General features: G+C 48.3%; 1 protein-coding gene across 1 annotated transcript in view; it reads right to left on the bottom strand.

The window, feature by feature from the left end:
- ABCA13 (ATP binding cassette subfamily A member 13) overlaps positions 1-22,443 on the bottom strand; it is a 351,070-nt gene that overhangs the window by 212,211 nt on the left and 116,416 nt on the right. Inside the window, exons 31-34 of the mRNA XM_061415367.1 lie at positions 10,667-10,804; positions 9,508-9,688; positions 6,923-7,141; positions 2,664-2,860 (exon numbers count right to left, since the gene is read on the bottom strand). Of these exons, the coding sequence (XP_061271351.1) occupies positions 2,664-2,860; positions 6,923-7,141; positions 9,508-9,688; positions 10,667-10,804 (735 nt within the window). The remainder of the gene's footprint in view (positions 1-2,663; positions 2,861-6,922; positions 7,142-9,507; positions 9,689-10,666; positions 10,805-22,443) is intronic.

Here is a 22,443-nt window from a genome sequence, read left to right on the forward strand (position 1 = left end):
TAACAGCACTGATGAACGGCCACTGGCCAGGCACCCACGTACCAGGTGCTCATCTGTAAACATTCACACACACCTCACACCACCCTATCAGCAGCATGATCCCCTCCACTTGCAAACAGGAAAACTGTTTGCCCAGAGGGGTGAGATCATTTCTCCAGGCCATATAGGACGTGTGGAGCAGGAGGGGGATGAGCAGACTGATTTGCTCTGGTACCTTTTCCATTTTTATTGCTCCCATTAAGGCAGGCACAGAAGCACTGGTCACCAGGCAGTCGGCACTGCTTGTCACTCAGCAGGAAACAAGGGTCAGGCCCCAGGAAGACAGAGCCCCAAACACCCGAATTCTGCCAGCAGAACCCTCTTCTACTCAGCAGGGTCGCTTGTTTTCATGCTGCGCTTAGATCTGGTTTACAAAGCTGCGGCCCAGCTGCCTGGAGGCTTGGAGCTGTTTCCAGAAACGACTACATTTTGATTCTTGAAAACATATTTCCCTCCTAGGACCCCCCCACCCGATCCTGATTCTGCACGTGAGTCAGTCTTCCAAGGAGCCCCTGAAAGACAACCATTGCCAAACGACCAAGAACAGTGAGAAAACATTTAACTCATAAGAAGAGAATCTGAAGAAAGTTGCCTATTTCTGAGATTTTTATTGGATCTAGTTTTGTATCCAATTAAAATTAAGCTTGTGACTCAAATGTTCTGTCAGCTGAGCCATGAAGACCCCAACTCTGATTTTTCAAGTAAACAAGAGCCATGAACTTGTGGTATGAAATTCGAACGGTATGCAATTCATGCGAGCAGGGAAACAAAATCTACTGATCTGTCTGCCTCTCACCCATCCTTGTCATCTGCCCCCACTCCAGGAGCAGGGCAATGATTTACATTTATCTCAAAACTCCATCAGTCCTTTAAATGGTGTTCAAAAGTCATGAGTTTTCATTTCTGGTCTCTACTTTCCTCCCCAGAAGGCCTTAGGTAAGTGGATGGATGGGATCTCAGAGCAATGGGCAGGCGAGGTGCTCAGGCGCAGTGTGGTCAGTGTCTCCTGGCCCCAGGTGATGACTCAGACCTGTCCCTGCCCTACCTGTACAGCAGAGCCTCAGACAAGGTCAGTCCATGGCCTCGAGCACCTCCTACTTCCTGGGGCCCCTCAGTCCAGCTGGCTGCCCGTTCCCTAGGCTCTCCCAGCTTCCAGGGCCCACCTAGTCCCTCCAGGCAGCCTCCCTGGCAGGCTCTGCTCCCTATTAGTCCAGAAGCTGGGAATTGTGAAAGTTCAGGACACCTGCCCTGGGCATAGCCCTGGGCCAGGGTCCTGCTTGGCCTCATGAGCTCTGACGTAGCTGCCCCAGGTCCGATGAATCTGTGCCCCCGGCACAACCTCATGGTTCTGGAATGATCGCCCAGCGCAGGCCAGTGCCCAGAAAGGAATAGAAAACCACGCCTGCATCTGATTTTCCTGTGTCCTTCTGCAGCTCCTCTACATTTCTGGAATAGAAAGGATAAGATGGTCCTTTCAGGGCTTCTCCCTGACCCCAGACTAAGCTTTAAGTGGCAGGGGCATCTTTCCTGCCCTAAGGAGAGAATTTGATGACTTTTCTTGGGTCCCTTCTCCTTGCATTTCTTAAGGAGCAAACCCTAACTTCAGGGAAGTGAAGGTTTCAGGTCAAGTCAGAAAGGCTTTGTACCCAAAAGGGCAAAAAGAAAAGCAAAACTGTGTTTTGTAAGAATCAGCAATAACCCTGCCACTGACGCTCCCACACCTGTCTAGAAGCACAAGATATGTTCCCCTATTCCTGAGGTTTCTTTCCAAATTCTAGTGTTTCTATACAAAATGCCCATAGCAATGTTTTCTGGCTGTCACACAGGAGAAATGAGAAGCTGGAAATCAGTAACTGCCCATCTCAAGTTAGAAATTCACCTTAACAAAGACGAGAAACCTGAAGCCTCCAGACCAGATGACCGCTCCTCCCTTGGCTGGGTGAACCGCCTCTGAGGCTGGCTTTAAGCAAACCCCACACCCTTCTCTCTGTGTCTCAGTTTCCTCACTGAAAAAAGTGAGGAAACTCTTTTTTTCCAGATTGTAGTTGGGATACCCCTTCTGACAATCCCAAAATTACTCCAGAATGGAAGCCACTGTGGATGAGTGCTGTGTCCGCTCGTATCACGCGTAACATGCTCGAAAGGCACCACTGCTGGTTCTGAGCAACCCCCAGACCCCCAATACCATGGGGAGGTCACGATGGATGTGTCTCTTCTCTATGCGCCCCTGGGTAACTTTTTTATTGTTTGGGGGGAGGTGGGGGGAAGCATGCTCTACAGCATGTGCAATCTTAGTTCCCCTACACCCCCTGCACTGGAAGCCATGAGACTTAACCACTGGACCGACAGGAAAGTTCCAGGAATTTTTCTTTTCCCTGGGAATATGTATCATTATTAGGACATGGGCCTCATTCCTCTCCACCTCAATACCCAAGAAATAACAGAGCGATATCGTCTTTCACGGTGAAAGGATGAAGAAGATAAAGCACAACCCTCCTCCGTGATATCGCGGGAAAAGGACATGGAGCACAGCCCTTCACGGTGATAGGATGGAAAGAGAACTTAAAGCACCGCCCTCCTCCGTGATATCGCGGGAAGAAAACTAGCGCTCCGCTGAGCCCCACCTTGTCGGTACTTGAGGAGGATGTCCCAGATGCCACGGCGGGAGCACGGGTCCACCCCGCTGGTGGGTTCATCTAAGACCACGGTCCCCGAGGCGCCCAGGAAGGCGATGCCAATGGACAGCTTTCTTCGCGTGCCTCCCGAGAGCACTCGAGCCTGTTGGTGCTGGTGTGGCGTCAGCCCCACATCCTGAAGAGTTCTGAAACGAGAACAGAGCCCTCAGTCTCCCGGACTCCTCAGCGGCGCTTGACGTCCCACTCTGGAAGGAAACAGTCACCGCGAGGACTCGTCTTTTTCTCATCCGCGGACACATGGCGGGACTCAGAACCACGTGCCCATGATCCTGACGCCACAGTGCCGGCCTCCTTGGGGACCAGATACGACCACATCCAGGGACCCAGCATGAGGCCCTGGCAGCAGGGCGTGCCGGGTGGGTCCTGCTTGTAGGAAGTACGTGCTGTGTCCCCTCTGGATTCACTCACCTGCCAAGGGACCTCCATCCCCTCAGGACCCTGGGGAGGATGGCCGATGGGCAGGTGTGGTCAGAGCAACAGGCAGAGGCCGCCCACTGTCCATCCACGCGTCTACAGAAGACTGACCTCGCCCAGGAGCACTAGCTCCGCATCAGCCCCTTCCTGCCTGAGTACCTGGGACGCAGCCCAGGTTTGCAGAGCAGGAGCGACAGATGCCGCTAACATGAGGACCAGCCCTCTTCTCTCCACGAACTTCCAATCTCCGCACTGACTGCAGACACCCAGCATCTTCCGATGCATAGGAAGCGCCACTTCACAAGCAACCTCTCACTCTGCACCATGTGCCCAGTAACACGTGAACACTTAAAACTGTCACCACCTACTTCATCTCACTCTCTGTTAAGCCCCCTCTTGGAGCAGCAGCACCGTCCCCCCCATCCCCCCCCCACACACACACACACAGGAAACCTTCCTCTGAGCACCACACCCAGTAGATTCCCACCGTCTGAGCCACAGGCCAGTCACAACTTCCCCAAGGCCAAGGAGCAGCCAGAGGAGGAGGAGTCGGGGAGAGGAGGGATTACAAGGTTCCATGCAGTTGAGCTTCAAGACTGTTGGGACCCAGAAAACTGCAAAACTCTCATGCAAACACCAGTAAAATCCCAGGTACTTGCACCTGAGCAACGAGTAAACGTTTCACTGTTGACAGATTCCTCATCCAGACCCAGAAGGAGCCCAGGCTCCCTTCTCAGGTCTGGTTGTCAGTAGGCCCACTGGACCGTTAGTCCATGTGGCCCTGCATTTCCTGTGGAGTGAACCTCAACCTACATTTATAGCAGTTTTTGCCCTTGTCAGATGCTCCCATTGTGGACAGCAGCCCAGTTGGGAGGAAGAGGACAAGTGGCCCATCTCAGCAGGGGGCTGTCTTGACCTTTATTCCCATTAGAAGCCAGCAATCCCTTCCCACCTGGTGGCTCCCGCTCCAGAGGAGGTGACCCTCTGGGGATTAATCCCATTAGTTCCATTAACCAGAGACTGACTGACACAGAAAACAAAAACAAGGCAGTGAGATGTCAGATGTTCTCAAACATCCACATCCTAATTACACTTCTACCTTAAACCAAAACCCTCCCCGTTCTCTGTTGATCTTGAAGTCAGCACACTCCTAGCCACTCAGGACCAAACCACACCCTGGACCTGGCTGATTCCAGCATCCACGGCCCCGCCAGAGGCTCAATTCCACCCATCCTCTCCCACACATCCTCTCGCCAGCCGGTCCCTGCCTCCAGCTATCACTCCCACAAAATGGAACTCTCTTCCCTTCCCCCTCCTTGCTTCCTGTGTCCACAGGCTCTGCCCGCCACAGTGTCACGGCCACCCCCCACAGATCCCAACCACTGCTCACAGGATGGCACCCAGAAAGCCACCCACCTTGTGTTGCCTCAGTGGTTTGTTCAGTATTTGAAATGTCTGTTTCTCTTTCATCTTGATATTGTCGCAAATCTTTGCTCCATTTTTGCATAAAACTCCTCAGAAGAGTTCAGTTTCTAATCTTCTTCCATCCTTTCTCCCCTGACTCCAGAGAGACCTCCCTCCCCATTGTGCTACCAAGATGGCTCTGATCCAGTCAACTAGCAACCTCCTCACACTAAGTCCAGAGGTTAAGCTTCAGTCTTCATGTTACTTGACCCTCAGCAGCATCTGATGCACCAGACCTCTCCCTCCTTAATGGTCTGATCCCGCCTCCTTCCTCACTGATCCCTGCTCTTTAATGGACTAGTTTCTCCTCTTTCCCCGTTATTCCTGGCAGGTCCTTCTTCATCCCTCCATCCTCTTCACATGGCAGCATACAGGATTCAATGCTGTGTCCTCTGCTTATGTCCACCTGCACACATGCCCTTGTGGGTCTCATCACCATCAAACAAGCCAGCCTGCAGCTCATGCCTTGTGATGCTTGCCAGAATCCTCAGGACTAACACTAACCGCATCATGATATCCCATTGATTAAGTTCCCCTCTTGACTTCTACCTTCTCCTTCAAATAAAAGGCAAAATGGTAAAGACCTGACTCTAGACAAATGTTCTCTCTAAGGAGTCTACCCCAGATTGTATCAGCTCGATTGTAACCAAGATGGCCATTAAGGGAACCAAGTGCTGCCACAGGAGCTGACACTGATCGCCCTGCCTCCGAATCAGGGCTTTCAGTCCTTGCTCCTCTAATTGAGTATGGCTATCCTAAAACATGATCTCTCCCCACCTACCTCTGTGCACACCAGCGTCGTTGCCAGGTAACTAGCAGCAAACTGATAACCCGTGAGGTTGCTGTGCCCACATCAGAAGATGAAGCCCTCGGAGCATCCTTAGGAGCTGGGTTTGGGCCCAGCCCCCAGCACAGCAAAGTCTGCCATGGTCCAGGGTAGGTGCAGACTTTGAATGAAAATTGGTGGCCTGGGAATTTTTTTAAAAGTGTAGGTAGCATGTAACCAGTTTGTCCTTTAGAGATGTGCACTATTTCTCCCTAAGTTCCTGCTGTCATTTAGGACAGGCTTGACTGGTGCAAAGTAGATGTTTTCCTGTGTATCTGAGTCCCCATCATCACTGGTGTGGTTGTCATCAGCAGCCACTTCTGAAGACGGGATGTGAGTCAGTCCCGCTGTGGTGGTGAACGGCCTTAGACACCAGTTAGCTGCCAACCACATGACTGTAAATCCTTATTTTACAAGACAAATCTTGCAAACATATTTTAAGGCAGCAATAAGCAGTAACAGTCATAGTTCCTCAGGGGCCCCTCTTCTTCTGAGGCACATGAGTGACACCATCTGTCCTTACGCCCTGGCCTGGTCCCCCATGGGTCAGGCCTGACTGATATCCTGCTTCATGAACTTGGCTTGAGAGTGAGGAGCTTCCACACTGTGGTCTCACGGTCCCCTCAAGGGGCAGAGCCCAGCTTGGGCCACAGCTGCCACACACACACAACCCCACCCCGCGTCTTCTAGATCAGTAGCTCCCCCACTGGATTCAGGCCCCACTCCAGCCCTATCTTTCCCCCTCGGCCCCCCAGCCACACTCACCCCCTGGAGACACCAATTTGTTTCCTGACTAGGGACCTCGGGTCCTCTCCTCCCTGTGGGCTCCGCTTCTGTGAGTCTCTGTGAGACTGGAGGAGCTCCGTGACCCCAGCCCATCCTGCCATCCCAGCCCCTGCCTCCTCTCCCCACACGCATGTCCTCTGCTCCCCTTGGAATGCATCCGGACCCCAGACTCTCCCCTCCCCACCCTGGACGCCCAGTTTGTCAAGTTGGCCTCCAACAGCCTTCAGACCTGGGCCTCCCCTGCGGCCTCTCCATGTCCCGTCCCCAGCCAGGCCTGGTACCCACCCTGGGTCACAGGTACGCCTTCCAGGCCCCGGGCTGCTTGCCCCCTCCAGTCCATAACCCCAAATCTGCAGGGTGACATTTAGACTCCTCGGCAGGACTGCTCAGGCTCCTTAACCCACTCCTCACTCCCCCACCCGTCCTTTTCACTTCAGGACACCCACAGGCACCCACACTCTGGACACAGACCTCAGTCCCCATGCTGTCTGCTCCCTCCTTGAGGACAGACCAGGTTCGGTATCCTCCCTGGGACATTTTCTGATCCCAGGTTTGGGGTCGTAATTCCATAATTAGAACCACTTGCTAACGCTTTCTTCTCACACATACAGGCAGCGGTGATGCTCGTGAGGCATCTCCCTGCACCCCCCACACCCACATAGGATGGAGGGCAGGGGGCAGAGGTGGTGTCACACACCTATGGACTTGCTCACGCAGCTCCTGGCGAGTCCCCCGCAGTGCCTTCAGGGAGGCAAAGAGCATCAGGTGCTCAAGCACCGTGAGGCGGTCGAACAGGATATCCCGCTGCAGACACACCCCCAGCTCCGCCCTGACCACAGACGGGTCCTTCTGCAGGCTCCTGCCATTGACGGTGATGGTCCCGGACGTGGGAGGGTAGAGTCCTGTGAGCAGGGATCTGCAGAGAAGACACGTCAGTGGGGGCACGGGAGTTGGATGTGCTGCTGCCCTGACCACCCGGCGGCCCCAAGGACATCTGCATCCCGTGGGGAGCTCACAGCCAGCCTCCCCCGCCAGCGCCTGCTACATGGTGAGACAAAAGCTGGACAGAGCTTGGTGGGACGTGGGCCTGTGATCGGGTTATGCTCGCCTAGGATGCTCTGTGCCCAATGACCATCCCTGCTGAGAGTTTTCGATGATGACTTCAAGGGTCTTCACAGATGAGGAAACAGCCTAAATGGATGGCCTAACCACCCAAGTCATCATTAGATGTGAGCCAAGCAGCAGCTCATACTTCCATCACCCCCCCACAGCCCTGCAGCCAAGCTTCGTGCCTCCATGCCTGAGTCACCCACCTGCCAACGTCAAATCCATGACAAGCCAAGAGCTCGTCTCCAAAGCTCCTGTCTGCCAGCCCACAGGACACCTGAGGACTGCCATCTCCTAGTTCAGGTCATTTATTATTCATGCTTTACACTATGTTCTCTTTCTAAAAAGTTAGACATATACCCACCACAGCACCTAGCAAACCACACCTAACTACTTACAGAAAGAACCTAAAATATTACGTCCACACAAATGATGTACGTGAATGTCCATCATCACCAAAACCTGGACTCAGCCTCAACTGCGCCAACAGATGAAAAGATAAATAAACTGTAGTGTCTCCATGGCATGGACTCCTCAGGACCTGACAGCTGATGCAACAGCACCACGTGTGGGTCTCCAAGCATCATACCAACAGGAGACTCAGTAGGACTCCATTATAGGAAATGCTAGAAAATTCTAACTGAACCACAGCCTCAAACAGCAGGACTGTGGTCACTCAGGGGGCAGGATCCAGGAGGCCCAGGGGCCAGCAGGGGGAGGGTTCACATGTCGGCGTCCTGTTTGTCCCCCGGGCTTTGTGCAGCTTTAGCCAAGCCCAGCTCATCAGATGCACACCTGGACATATACTGTTTCCTGGGAATAAACTGCACTTCAGTAGCCTTGACTGACAGCTGTTGGCTATATGGTTTTCAGACCTCACCGGGGAATACAATGACACAGAGTATACCCATATCAGTGCACCTCAGAGTGCCTCATTTCAAATGGTGACAACCAGCCCGGAAACAGCCTCTCAGCCTCTCCTCCGAGAAGTGCCAGGAAGAGACATTGCTGGGAAGACTCACGACCGATTTCCAACAGTCACTAAAAGCAGTGCAGCCAGCGACCCTCAAAACATCTGAAAACTCCTAATTTAATTCTCTTCGTTGTGCAAAACACAGACTCCAGATTTTCTTGCAGGAAACGTGCATTAGTAAAAACTCAGTGTGGAGGCTGGCTTTCAGAGTCATTATTAGTGCAACATTTCCCAATCTGAAAACACTAAAAACATCCTTCATGAAATCTTCAGTTCTTTTTCAGCATCCAAGAAAAGAGATGTTTCTTTTCAATTTATTGTCAATAAGAGATTGCTGAAGCTTTTTGAATGTTATTTTTCTTCTTTTGTTAAGAATCTTGAAGCAAATAGTCCCTTTCCTTGTGTTAACTAAGCATACTTTATTTAGCCCTACTAATACAGAACAAAAAGAAAGTCACTTGTTCAAAACAGAAACTCCATAATTTGGGTGGTTTGGCCTTAAAAATACCCCATTTCCACAGCCAACTTGGGGCTGTTTTGTGGACTGTGAGTGTTTCAGCTCATTCTTTCTCTGGGATCACATGATCCGATTCTTTAAGCAAATCTGGAACCACTGGATCCCATATCAAAAATAAAGGCTTCACAAAAACACAACCACATAAAAAGCAGAACATGAAAAAGAAAAATACTGAAGTGTTAAAAAAATTTGCAAACATCATTAAAATTTCATCTTCCTCTAAGTATGCAAGCAGAATTAAACTTAGTTGGAGGGGGGAAAAGAATGTCATAAGACTTTTCAAAGGCCAAAGTAAACCCATGAATATTTTGCAGGCAATAAAAGAAGAATTAAATCTATTTTAAAAGATTCCCCCCTACCCCTGAGCCTGCTCAGACCTGCAGCAGCTCTATTGAGAGGGCTGTCTTTCTGATGTGTCTGTAAACTCTGTACGGAGATGGTCGGATAGCATCTCCGACTCAGGGGACATGAATATGAGTAAACTCCAGGAGATAGTAAAATCCTGGTGTGCTGCAGTCCGTGGGGTCACAATGAGTCAGACAGGACTTAGCAACTGAACAACAATAACTGAAACTAAACAAAAATAAACAAACAAAACAGGGATCTAGCCCCTATCTCACAGGTAAACACATCTCTAAGAACCCAAGCCCTGGAGGGAAGGCGGGAGAAGGGGAGTGGGACGCACATGACGGTGGTCTTCCCAGCCCCGTTGGTCCCCAGCAGCGCGGTGATCTGGTCCCTGTGGAAGGTCAGGGTCAGGTCCCAGACCCCCGCCTTGTGGCGATCGTGCTCCTTGGTCACGGAAAGCAGGACAACGCCGGGGGAGCCTCCTTCCAGCTCTCCTTTCCCGTTTTGCAGGGATGAGCCTGTGAGGAAAATGCAGTCCACCCTGAGAAGACCTCAAAAGTCTCCAAATCAATGTTCACACGTGATAACCCAGCGGCTACCTCGGGCCTGAATTTGTGAAACTTATGAAACAATTCCAAAATCTTTCTCTACCTAAATCAACAGGCACATTATATGATGGCTAAACTTAAATGAAAGCAGTGACTGCAAGGTTCTGTGCCTTTACGTTATACATTTTGCAAGAAAATAAAAATAAACACACACACATGTGTTTATATATACATATACACAGAAGAACAATATCAGATTAGTTACACATAACTGACAGTCTCCAGAGGTGACCATTAATAGGTGGTGCTGATCCAAATCTTCTGTAAGATTTGTATTTGTATTTGTGAGGAAAATGCAGTCCACCCTGAGAAGACTTCAAAAGTCTCCAGAGGTTAATAGGTGGTGCTGATCCAAATTTTCTGTAAGATTTGTATTTCTGACTTGTAGAGTCAGAAAATTACAGTATTGACTCATAGTACAAAATTATCATGGTGAGAACCAGTTTATCCATAGATTTTTTTTCCCAAAAAAGTTGTGCTCTGTGAACGAGCCCCAGGCCAGGGCAGGTGCCCACAGAGTCTCCTGGGAAGCATGTCCCCGTCTGTAGGGACAGCAACAGTCTCTCTTTCATGGAGCCTGGAATAAACTAGCACTTGTGAAACACTGAACATTCTAAAGTATATTACACCTCAGTAGCTGTCCATCGTTGCTTTTATTATTTACACAAAATCATGTTAGTAATGGAGCTTCATTTAGCTGAGTTACAGCAGAGGCACAGAGGATGCTGTGAACAGTGACACTCACACACAGGTTCCTGCCCACCTAGGATGGAAGGCAGGTCTCTGGGCAGCCATGCACTCACAGTTGCAAAGGCTCAACTGGAAAGGAAAACCAAAACCAAAGCTGACTGGAAGGAGAAAGACACCTCCAACACGCCCTTTACCCACCTTGACCATCCAAGTTCTCACTAGAGGAGAACAGCTTAGAACTGGCCGGGCTCTGCCTTTTCATCACTAGCCCACACACATCCTTCCAGTAGGATGCGGTGAAGGGGAAATACCATGGTTTCCTCAAACCGAAAGTTCCTAAAAAAATAAGATGAGTTGAAATCAATTTGCTTGTTTTTCTACTTAGAAGAAGATTCTGTAGTGGAATATCTTAGCTAAATTACTATAAAAATTTATCCCATCTTATCATGTTCCATCCACATCCCTTACATGGACCAGTGACCACAGGGGACAGAGCATCAGCCCCCAGCCTCCCTCAGCCTGGCCAGGGCCCTCCATGATGTCCTCACATCCCCTTCCCACAAAAAGTCATCTGAGCAGGTGTTCAACAAACAGGCAGGTATTTATTAGAAGTAAGACTAAAAAAAATAATAATAATAAAAAAGAAGTAAGACTAGTGTTAAATAATTGGGGAATGTTCCCCCAGCCTTCCCCCTCCTGTTTAGCTGTCACTCTTCCTGTATGTCTTTGCCATCTGCATGGATTACTAGACATGATTAAAAGCTGAAGGAATTAATCAATTAAAACCCTACAGAGAAGGATAATTCAGAGTGCTAACATTTCTATGTGAAACATACTGCCATTCTTCAAATGGATTCTCCAAATTCATTTCGTCCACTTAATAGTCACTACCCCATTATGTGTCGAAATGAAAGGAGATTTAATTATTAATGCTTCTCAGTTTTCTTTCAACACAGTCAGACTAGCTTAAGTTTGATGGTGGTCTAAATTCTGCAAGTGCTTGAGGAGATAAAGACCTCCATGCAGACTGTTTCATGTTTTAGCTCTCTGACTATAAAGCACAGAAGAGACACACAGTCCCTCACACACTCCACACAAAAGATTCAAAGAGGTGACTGCAAATAAGAGCACCGGGTCCCTTGTCTTTTGATGTGAAGGGAGATGCTGAGCTGGTGTTTGGTCCGGTATTTACCACCTATCATGGGTTGTTGGAGTCTTAGCCTTGGTACCTTGGACTGTGACTGTATTTGGAGGAAGAACCTTTAAAGGGGTGATTAAGATATAATGAGGTCATGGGGGTGGGCTCTGACCCAACAGAACTGGTGTTCTTATAAGGGATCAGGACTCAGACACCCACAAAAGGACGGCCATGTGAGGACACAGGAAGGAGATGGAAAGAGGAGATGGATGTCTGGAGCCCAGAGCTGTGAGAGTATAAACACCCCTGTAAGTCGCAGTCTGTGTACTCTGTAATGGCAGACCAAGCTGAACAGAGCACACGGAATATTCCCCAAGACCTTACATACTAATGACCGTGCCTTAGGTCACATCACAGCCTGCACTGCACCTGCACGCTATGCCAGGCACTGTCCAGGGTCCTGAAAACACTGTCCATGGGGACAGGGCTGTCACCTCTCCTCCCCAAGCGGAAGGGAGGCAGCAAGGCAGTCTGGGACAAGAGGCTGCAGAAGCCACACAATGAGATGCCGGGCAGCCTCTGGGAGCACCTGCCCATCAGCCCCTTCAAACCAGCAGAGTGCCTGCCTTGGCTCCTGGACTCCACTGTCTTCAACCCCCTGGTGGGAGCCTTGGGCACTCGCGTGAATGACAAGTTCGTGGAAATAAAAGAGAGTGAGCAACAAACATATCAGGAAAACTAGTTTGTGATGCCAGCGGCTGCCTTCTCTCCCTTTGCCCTGTTCAAGCAGCAGCAGTTTCCTGCTGGGACCTCGCCTAGGTGACCATAACCAAGCTCAGGAGCAGCCACAGCCAGCAGAAGGGGCCCTGCCTGTTAAGAGCAGGTGGGATCAGATGCACAGGGTTAGGCACAGGCTGTGAATTAGCAGAAGTGAGGTGGTGGGGGTGGGGGGTGGCGCCTGGAGGCCTGGACGGGCATTGGGAGGATGCTGAGAGGTCCAGATGGGATGCCTGAGGCCTGAGCCAGGGTCACGGCTGCAGGGATGGAAAGGTGGGGGCAGAATGGGAGAGGCCATTCAGTTAGAAAAACAAATTAGAAGTAAATTGAATATTAATGGCTGATTTGCTAATTAAACCACCCTCGCTCTGCTCTGTCTGGACATTTAAATCCTCCTAATTAACCTATTAATCTAAGATAGACAGGGAGGGGCCAAGGCCCAGGCACCACAGAAGCCGATCAGCTCTCCCCTGCCCTTGGCTCTTGCTCCTAAAGTCACACCTGTTCTTGAGCGCCCTGCTCACGTCACCAAGTATAATGGGAGCATTAATACAAGCGAAGGCCCTCAGTCCATCCAGAGTCAGCTCCTTGAGAGTGTAAACCGGGAGCCTGCACAGACCAGAAAGCGAATCAATGTTTCCTCTACTCTGACAGCGGTGCAGGAAGAAGCCAGAGACATGAGACAGCTGGGGCCAAACCCAATCCGGCTGGAGATACATAAAGAAGAGTTCGTGAAATGAACTCCCAAGGAGGACCAGATGCTTGCTCATGCACTGAGTGGAGCTTGGGGGCCCTGCAGTGGACACAGAACCCTGCTGGCAGCAGTGACCTGTAACTCGGTCATCTGTGACTCTGGGTCTGCAGGGCATGCCCCTCAGATACTGAGCCTAGGAAATGCCAGGCTCAGTTTCCACACCATTGCTGCACCAAGAAAAAAAAAAATGCAGAGAAAGCACTTGTGTGGGTGTGCACACACGTGTGTGTGAGACAGACAGAAAGTTGTCACCCACCCCCCAAGCCGGGGAGACCCTCTTACCCAGGGAGACTGTCACACAGTGACTGTCCTCATCCCCAAGTGCCTCAGTGGCACGTCCCTGATGGCTCATTGATAAAGAACCTGCCTGCAGTGCAGGAGATGCAGGTTCAATGCCTGGGTCGGGAAGATCCCCTGGAGGAGGAAATGGCAACCCACTCCAGTATTCTTGCCTGGAGAATCCCATGGACAGAGGAGCCTGGTGGGCTACAGTCCACGGGGTCACAAAGAGTCGAAAACAACTGAAGTATCCCATGGACAAAGGAGCCTGGTGGGCTACAGCCCATGGGGTCACAAAGAGTCAGACACAATTGAAGTGACTGAGCACCAAGTGCCTGGGAGCCCTCCAGGGAGTCCTGGATGTGTGGGAAGGGGTTCTTTGGGTTGACAGAGTGAATGGGTGTTTTTAAACATGGGCATCATTATTATTCAGGCACAGTGAGGCCACCAAGTCTGGTTAACCCCATTCTCAAGAGGAGGGACATGCCACACCTGGCAGGGCCTCCTGAGGAAGCACCAGAGCTGGGCAGGGAGCAGAGGAAGCCAGGGGAATCGTGGACAACAGTTTGTACTGTGGCTTCCCTAGAAGGAATGGGTAAGCGGGCTTAGGACCAGTCAGTCTGGGTAATGCCCTTGGGCTCTGGGCACAGGGCTCCCCCTGATTGTCTGTTCCTGGCCTTGGGTGACAAGGGCAGGGACAGTGGCCAGAGGGTGGAAGCATGTAGCAGAGGCTGGCGTATGGCCCAGATTTCCTGTGTTGAGTGTGAAAGGCATGCTTATGGGCAGGGCCTTCACCGTCTCCAGGGATTCATTTGTAGGGGAGAAGGGGTCCCTGTCTCTGCAGTCTCTCCAGGGTCAGGAAAGCCCCAGCACATCACATTAGCAGGAATTTGTATTTATTTTAGAAATAAAAAGGCCTGATGAACGGATGAATGAGCAGGGACTATACAAATCCCCTCCAGTGGGCAGGCACCTAGATGGCAGGTATCCTACAAAGGGAAGACCTGTCCCTGACCTGTGTCCTGTGAGACCACCACACATACTCATACAGGGGACAAGCCCTTGTTCATGTGAGTGCCGGACACATAAACCCAGAGTTTCTGTGTAATTTCATTACATACTGAATTCTCCAGGAGTGCAACCGCCTTAACACCAAGTGAAAGATGATCTGATGGGGAAGTTGTTCATCATTTCAGGAAACCCCATCACGAGTGTGACAGCAACTTGCTGTTGGTCTGCAGTGCAGCATGACGGTGGCCACAGCTCAGCACAGGACCCACAGACACAGGACAAGAGCGCTGAGATGCTTCTAGCAAACTCAGAACCAAAGGTGCTTATGGTGGCAGTTATGAATGCACTAAATCTCATCCGTAAAGGTTTTCTGGAAACAGTTTTGCATTATTATTATATGTGTATATATAAGCATTATAGTACAATAATAAGAAATCCATTATGTAAAACTGCACATTAAAATGATTCATATGCAGGCTTCCTGTTAGATTTCAATCTCCCTCTGACGCTGTTCTCAGGTATTCACCCCATCTTCTCCTCAAACCCCCTTTATTAATGCTCTTTCGTCCCACCCACCCTCTACTTCCTGTCACTGGCAACAGAATATGATACCTAAAATCCAAAAACCTGGAGTCTGAATGGAGGCTCTGACATGAGGTGAAATTGTAAGACAGATGTATCTGCTGCTTCATCATTACCAGTCCTGTGAAATGACCTAAGGAATTATCTGATCGTACACTGTTAAATAAGACCCAGATCATTTACCAAAATAGCATTCTTTTATCCACTCCATTTGCGCCTAATTTTTCCTTTCACATTTTTCCTATTTTAATTAATGTTATTTCCATATTTTTTTATCATATACAAACAAGTCTTATCTGGTATTCCTTATCTTAATATTAGCTTTATTTTAGTCTCTATCTTCATCTCCTCTCATAAATTTCTTCTACTTTTAATACCAATGCTTTCTGATCATTTTCCTTCCCTTAAATACAAATTTATGCCCAGAATCTGAGTATCTACCTCATTCTGTGTTTTAATAAAGTCTTGGTTGACCATTGAGAATTCATATATTATTTCATTATGAATTGCTTTCTCTTTTATATTACAGTTAAGACATTACACTAATTTTTTAAATTACCTGCAAGAATTTTATATATATATAATATATAGGTAGGCTTTATTGTCTGTGACTTTCATCTTATGAGAGTCAAGGGTGTGTTACAAAATATTTGTCTTAAAAAGAGAGTACTGAATGCTACTGGAAGTATCATTTGTCGCTCATTTGAAACTCATTTGTCACCTTGATGCCCTTTAGAAATCCTTCTAGTTCTATCATTATTGTATCCTACTGAAGTAAAGAGGCTTTGAAAATTATAGAACAATAAAATTTATTCACCTCCCCACCCCCAAAAAAATAAGTGTGCTGAGTCAGACAGTGCCCAGAAACTGTAATTAGTACTTATGGATCTGAGAGTCCACTGATACCTTCTAGCAATTTCATTTTTTGTTATTATTGGCAGACTTCATCAAAGTTGAAAATAAATACTCTGTGTTATTTAAGGGTACATAAATTACCAATTACAGTTGTTCTTTTAACTTCTGAAATGAAGAATCAAGGAATTTCATGATTTAAAAAAAAAGGAAAAATATTTATTGTCATCTCTGGTAAATTTTTATTTTTATATCTTCTTACAAAGATCTTGGAGTTTTGATCTTTTATCTTGAAATAGACTTTGGTCTTCTTCCTAACTAGCCACTAGTTCAGCCAGAAAGAGAAAAACCCACTCAAATTCTCTACACAAAATGCAGAGAGGGGCATTCCTCATGCAAAGGTTGCTTCCAGGTTCTCTGCCTTCACTCCCCTTTGTGAGGAGTTGAGTGTGACATGGAGGGACTCCCAAGCATATCCAGGTTACAGACCTCGTAAGACCTGCAAGCAGAGTGGAGGTGTCCCCTGCATGGGGTAGCATGGGGGGTCTGATTCAGGGATGAGGTTCTGCCCTGGTCTGAGGTGGGAGGAGAGGGTTGACTTGGTGCTCACATTACTGGTGGAAGTTAAGGGACAGAAATGTACCAGGAGAGGAGTGGGCAGCAGGTTTGGTGCCTGGATACAGTGGGCTGTTGCAGCAGGGACAGCAGAGGAGCCAGGAGACACGTGGGCCTTAGGGGACCAGCAAGAGAGGAACCAGAGGCATGGAATCCCCAACCCAGAGTGGCCCTCATGATCATGCTCTTTCCAAAAGATAAGCAACTTGGGCTTTTAGGTCTCCTGGTCACTTAAGGAAAATGACTTTTCCTTCCCCTCTGAGCCCTAGGTTGACCTTATTTACCTTTTAGAAAAATATCAAATACTCTCTAAAAATCACCAGCTTGGCTGATCTTCTGCAGACTCACACAACAAGGGATGACTAAGCACTTCCTCCCTCCTGAGAAATTCCTGCCATCTCTCAGCCTTTCTGAGCTGACCTCCCCTCCTCCAGGAGCCTGCCCAAGCTTCCTTTTCTTCCCCTTAAACGTGATTTAGAAAGTGGGATTTCTGAGCACCAGATATCTCCCTCAAGGGTTCGGTTTCTTCTTTTAACTATTATAAAGTATATATCACAAAATTACCGTCTGAACCAAGTTCAAGCAAACAATTCAGGAATGTGAAGTTCATCACACTGTTGTGCAGCCATCTCCAAAGCTACCTTCATCCTGTACCATCCAGGCCCCCACCCCCCTCTCCTCCAGCCCCTAGTGAGCCACATTCTACCCTCTATTGATATCGCTATGATTTGGCAGGTGTGTCACTCAGCAATCTCCAGAGCAACAGAATCAAGCAGGGTGTGTGTGAGTGTCTATCTGTGTAGAGACAGACAGAAAGAAGTTTACCATGGGAGCTTGGGTCATGCAATCATTAAGGCTGAGAAGTCCCATCTACTCTCTGCAAGTGGGAGGCCCAGGACAGTGAACTGAGTGGTTCTAGTTCAAACCCAAAGACCTGAGAACTGGGGGTGCGGAATGCTGCTAGTACAAGTCTCAGTCTGAGTCTGAAGGCCCACGAACCCGGCACACTCATGTCCAATCGCAGGGGAAGATCCTGTGTCTTTCTGTTCTATCCAGAGCCAAGTGGACAGTACCAATGCAAACCCAGTGGATCTCATCGCCCATGACACAACACATCATCGTCTTTCTAAAGACCCTGCCTCCTACTGTTAGGGGAAGCACACTGATTGAAACCGCCCACCCTGGCTAGGCACCATAGTAACCATTTGCATGAGTTGTTTTATGACAGGAGATCCTGATAAGGGATACGGAACTAATAAGTCACTACCAACCGGAAGAGTTCAGGAAAGGTCTAAAGGAGACACCGCGTGTCCGTCCACTTCCCAGAATCCCTCTCCCTGGTATCCATCTTGGCTGAGTGATGCGTGCGCCACCAGGAAAGACTCTGAATTAAAGTGATTGGCCAAAGACCACCCGGAAACTAATCCCATCACCATAAAACCCGAGACTGCCAGCCACGCAGCAGAGCAGCTCTCCTGGGTTCCCTTACCCTACTGCTCTCCACCCGGGTGCCCTTTGCCAATAAAATCTCTTGCTTTGTCAGCATATGTGTCTCCTCGGACAATTCATTTCCAAGTGTTGGACAAAAGCCCAGTTTCGGGCCCTGGAAGGGGTCTCCCTTCCTGCAACACTACCTGCTCACAGAACATCCACAGTTCACTTACAGTTCTGTTCGGGGGCTTCCTGGTGGCTCACACAGGAAGGAATCTGCCTACAGTGCAGGAAACCTGCGTTCCATCCCTGGGTGGGGAAGATCCCCTGGAGGAGAGCATGGCAACCCACTCCAGTATTCTGGCCATGGACAGAGGAGCCTGGCAGGCTACATTCCATGGGGTCACAAAGAGTTGGGCAGGACTAACACTTTCACTTTTTTTCCCTGTTCTTTTAGTTCCTTCCAGGAGAAACAGAACCAAGTCTCTTACACCTTTCAAAAGAAGAATAGGAAGAAATAGTTTTTCATCACCAAAACCACGAAGTAGATTCTTCCAGCCACATTCCCAAACATGCCTCTCTCCTTTCTAGGTTGTCTTTTGCACCACCACCTCAACAAAAATTTTTGCTTTCTTTTCCTCTTATTAAATTATTTAGCATGCTGAGAAAACATAAAAGAAAATATAGTCAGTTTTTACAATTTATCTTCTGCATTAATTACTGTAATTTTTATCATAGAGGAAAAAAACTGTCTTCTATGTATTTTGCAAATTTATACTTTTGTATGCTCATTAAAGTTTTTTATAAATTCACTAAATATAAACTTTACTTTCTAACAAATGGTTCAAGTTATTTGCTAGGATATCTGCTGAGATATATGTTTTTAAAATTTGACTCAAGAATTTCAATTTTCATATACTCATTAAATAGCTTTTATAACTTTGAAAAGTGTATAATTCTCATTTGGATTTTTGAAATACTGATTTAAATTCTTATAATAGAAACTGGTGATTTTTTTGTTTTTTGTGTCTTTTTAAACTTTTTACCCTGTGCTATGCTAAGTCACTTCAGTCGTGTCTGACTCTGTGCGACCCCATAGACGGCAGCCCACCAGGCTCCCCCGTCCCTGGGATTCTCCAGGCATATTGGCGTATAATTGATAAACAACGCTGTGATAGTTTCAGGTGGACAGCAAAGAAACTCAGCCGTAGATACACATGTCTCCATTCTCCCGCAAATTCCCCTATCATCCAGGCTGCCACGTAACACTGAGCAGAGTTCCCTGTGCTACACAGTCGGTCCTTGTTAGACCATTTTGAATATAGCAGTGTGTGCATGTCCATCCCAAACTCCCTAACTCTCCCTTCCAACCATTCTTCCTGCCCCAGCAACCATAAGTTCGTTCTTATGGTTCATTCTGTGAGTCAGAAACTAGTGATTTTTATCATTTATGTCCTTGGCATTACAGTGCAAAAGGCCTTCCTTCTCTTTAAAACCATACTTTTCCTATTTGTTCATTATTTTAATGATACCACTTTTGATGAATTTATGAATGAGTAATATTTTTTCTCACTAGTGGATTGACTGAATTCTATATCCTTTCTCTTCCATTAATGTCAACTTTGATTCAAGGTCAGCATCAGGGGGGCATAAGATGCCCTCTTCATCTCCTTGCTTCAATCTACAACTAGTAAAACATCCATGACTCAGCCAAGGTTCCTCTGCCCAGCACACCAGGACCCTGGAGAGACCCCCACACCTGTGTGTCTGAAGGTGGGCGCACTGGAACATACCGAGGAGGCAGGATTAGCAGGGCAGTGGAGGCGGGGCCTGCAATCCCCAACTGGGGACGCTCCGTGAGGTCAGGTCACTAAAAACCATGGTAACATGGCATCACAGCGACAAGATGACAGCTCTCCAGACACTGAACTTAAAGTCACAAAAGTCAGTGACACCACTGATTTGCTGCTGTTGCTGGTTAGTCGCTCAGTCATGTCCGACTCTGCGACCCCACGGACTGCAGCACACCAGGCTCCTCTGCCCTTCACACCCCTTCTCCACTGGGGACCACAGCAGCTGATGCTGAAGCTCCAGGCAGAGAACCACAGCAGCAGGGGTGTGGTGCCCAGGACCCCGACTTCCAGCATGGAGGTGCCCTCAGCCACAGGGAGGAGGCTGACAACCCCAGCCGCTCCAGCCACCTCATCCCCTGCCTGAGGCAATGGCACCCACAAACCAACTGGACAACCCCAGACCCAGGGAGACGCCAGCCACCCCAGCTCATTCCCACTGCAACTCTCCATACTAGGGCGCAGTAACCTGACCCCGGCAAACCCCCACCATGGGGGTGAGAGCGTCCTCCATCCCAGTGCCCCCTCAGCAGCAACGCCAGTGACAGCAGAGACCCATGACCCCGGAGGCACACGGAGCAACAACAGGCAGTGGGGAAGCATCCAGCAGAGCTGTGGGTGTGGAAACGCTGTCTCAAATGCAGCCAGAGGCCACTCAGGGAAGAGACCCCAAAAACTTGAGTTACAGCGCCACCTACTGAAAATCCAGGAAAAAGGCCTCTAGTCATCAATCTGCTGAACTCAGAATCAAAGTTAAAAAAGCGTTACTGAAAATGAGAAAAGTGTTTACTACTTCAAATGTACCAGCAGAAGAGAAATTCATCCAGTTTCACACACACACGCCAAAGAAACCATGATAGCATGGTATCGCAGAGACAAAAATGACAATTCTTCAGAAATCAAACTTAAAGAATTTAGTAATCTGATTTATTGTTGTTGTTGCTGTTCAATCCCTCAGTCGTGCCTGGCTCGCTGTGGCCCCATGGACTGCAGCACACCAGGCTCCTCTGCCTTCACTATCTCCGGGAGGTGTCCACTGAGTCAGCAATGCTATCTAATCATCTCATTCTCGGTCGCCCCCTTCTCCTTTCCCAGAATCAGGGTCTTTTCCAGTGAGTCAGCTCTTCACATCAGGTGGCCAAAGTGTTGGATCTTCAGCTTCAGCATGGGTCCTTCCAGTGAATATTCAGGATTGATTTCCATTAGGATTGATTGGAAGACTCTCAAGAGTCTTCTCCAACACCACAATTCAAAACATCAATTCTTCAGCAATCAACTTTCTTTATGGTCCAACTCTCACACCCATACATGACTACTGGAAAAACCATAGCTTTGACTATGTGGGCCTTTGTTGGCAAAGTGATGTCTCTGCTTTTTAATAGCTGTCTAGGTTGGTCACTGCTTTCCTTCTGGGGAGCAAGCATCTTTTAATTTTATGGCTGCAATCACCATCCGCAGTGACTCTGGAGCCCAAGAAAATAAAATCTGTCACCGGTTCCACTTTTTCCCCTTCTATTTGCCATGTAGTGATGGGGACTGGATGTCATTATCTCAGTTTTTTAATGTTGAGTTCCAAGTCAGCTTGAATCACCTTTCAGGAAGCATAGCCTTGTTGTGGTGAAGACGCTTACACAACTCAATGAATGTATGAGCCATGACATGCAAGGCCACCCGAGACAGACAGGTCACAGTGAAGAGTTCTGACAAAACATGGTCCACTGGAGGAGGAAATGACAGCCAACTCCAGGATTCCTGCCTGGAGAACCCCATGACCAGTATGAAAAGAAAAAAGATATGACACCAGAAAGATGAGCCCCCCAGCTCTGCCCCAGGTCAGAAGGTGTCCAATATGCTACTGGGGAAGACAAAAGGGCAATTACTAATAGCTCCAGAAAGAATGAAGTGGCTGGGCCAAAGAGGAAATGACAGATGTGGATGTATCTGATCTAACTGATAGAGAATTCAAAATAGCTCTCAAGAAGAAAATTAATGAGCTATAAGAAAACTCAGAAAGGCAGTTCAATGAGCTTAGGAATAAAATTAATGGAATAGAAGTAATACTTTGCCAAAGAGACTGAAACTCTAAAAAAGAACCAAACAAAAATTGTGGAGTAAAAAATTCAATAAGTACGATGAGACAGGAAGCACTGGAAATAGAGCAGACCACATGGAAGGGAGAGTACTGAGCCCAAAGATAAAAATCTGGAAATGATTCAGGTAGAAGAAGAGAGAAAACTATGATTTTTAAAAAATTAAACAATTCCAGAGGAACTATCTAACCCCACCAGGAAAGGCCCATAAAGGTAGCGTGTGTCCCAGAAAGTTGAGAGACGAAGGGGGGAAGAGAGTGTTTAGTTAAGGAAACTAGAGCTGAGAATGTCCCAAACCCAGGGGAGGAACTGGGCACGTGAGTCCATAAAGCTGCAGTAATTACCTCGGCACAAAAACACCTTATCACAGCACATTAGAGCTGTCAAAAATGACAAAGAAAGAATTTTAAATGCAGCCAGCGTTCTAAAAAAGGCAGAAACCTGCAAAGGAATCCCCATTAGGCTATCAGCAGATTTCTCATCAGAAACTACAGGCAAGAAGAGAGTGGAATATCAGAGCCAAAGATTAAAAGATGAAAACAAACTCTCAGCCAAGGATACTCTGTCCAGCAAAGTTATCCTTCAGATACAAAAGA

Source organism: Bos javanicus, chromosome 4, assembly GCF_032452875.1.
Source record: "Bos javanicus breed banteng chromosome 4, ARS-OSU_banteng_1.0, whole genome shotgun sequence".
NCBI lineage: Eukaryota > Metazoa > Chordata > Mammalia > Artiodactyla > Bovidae > Bos > Bos javanicus.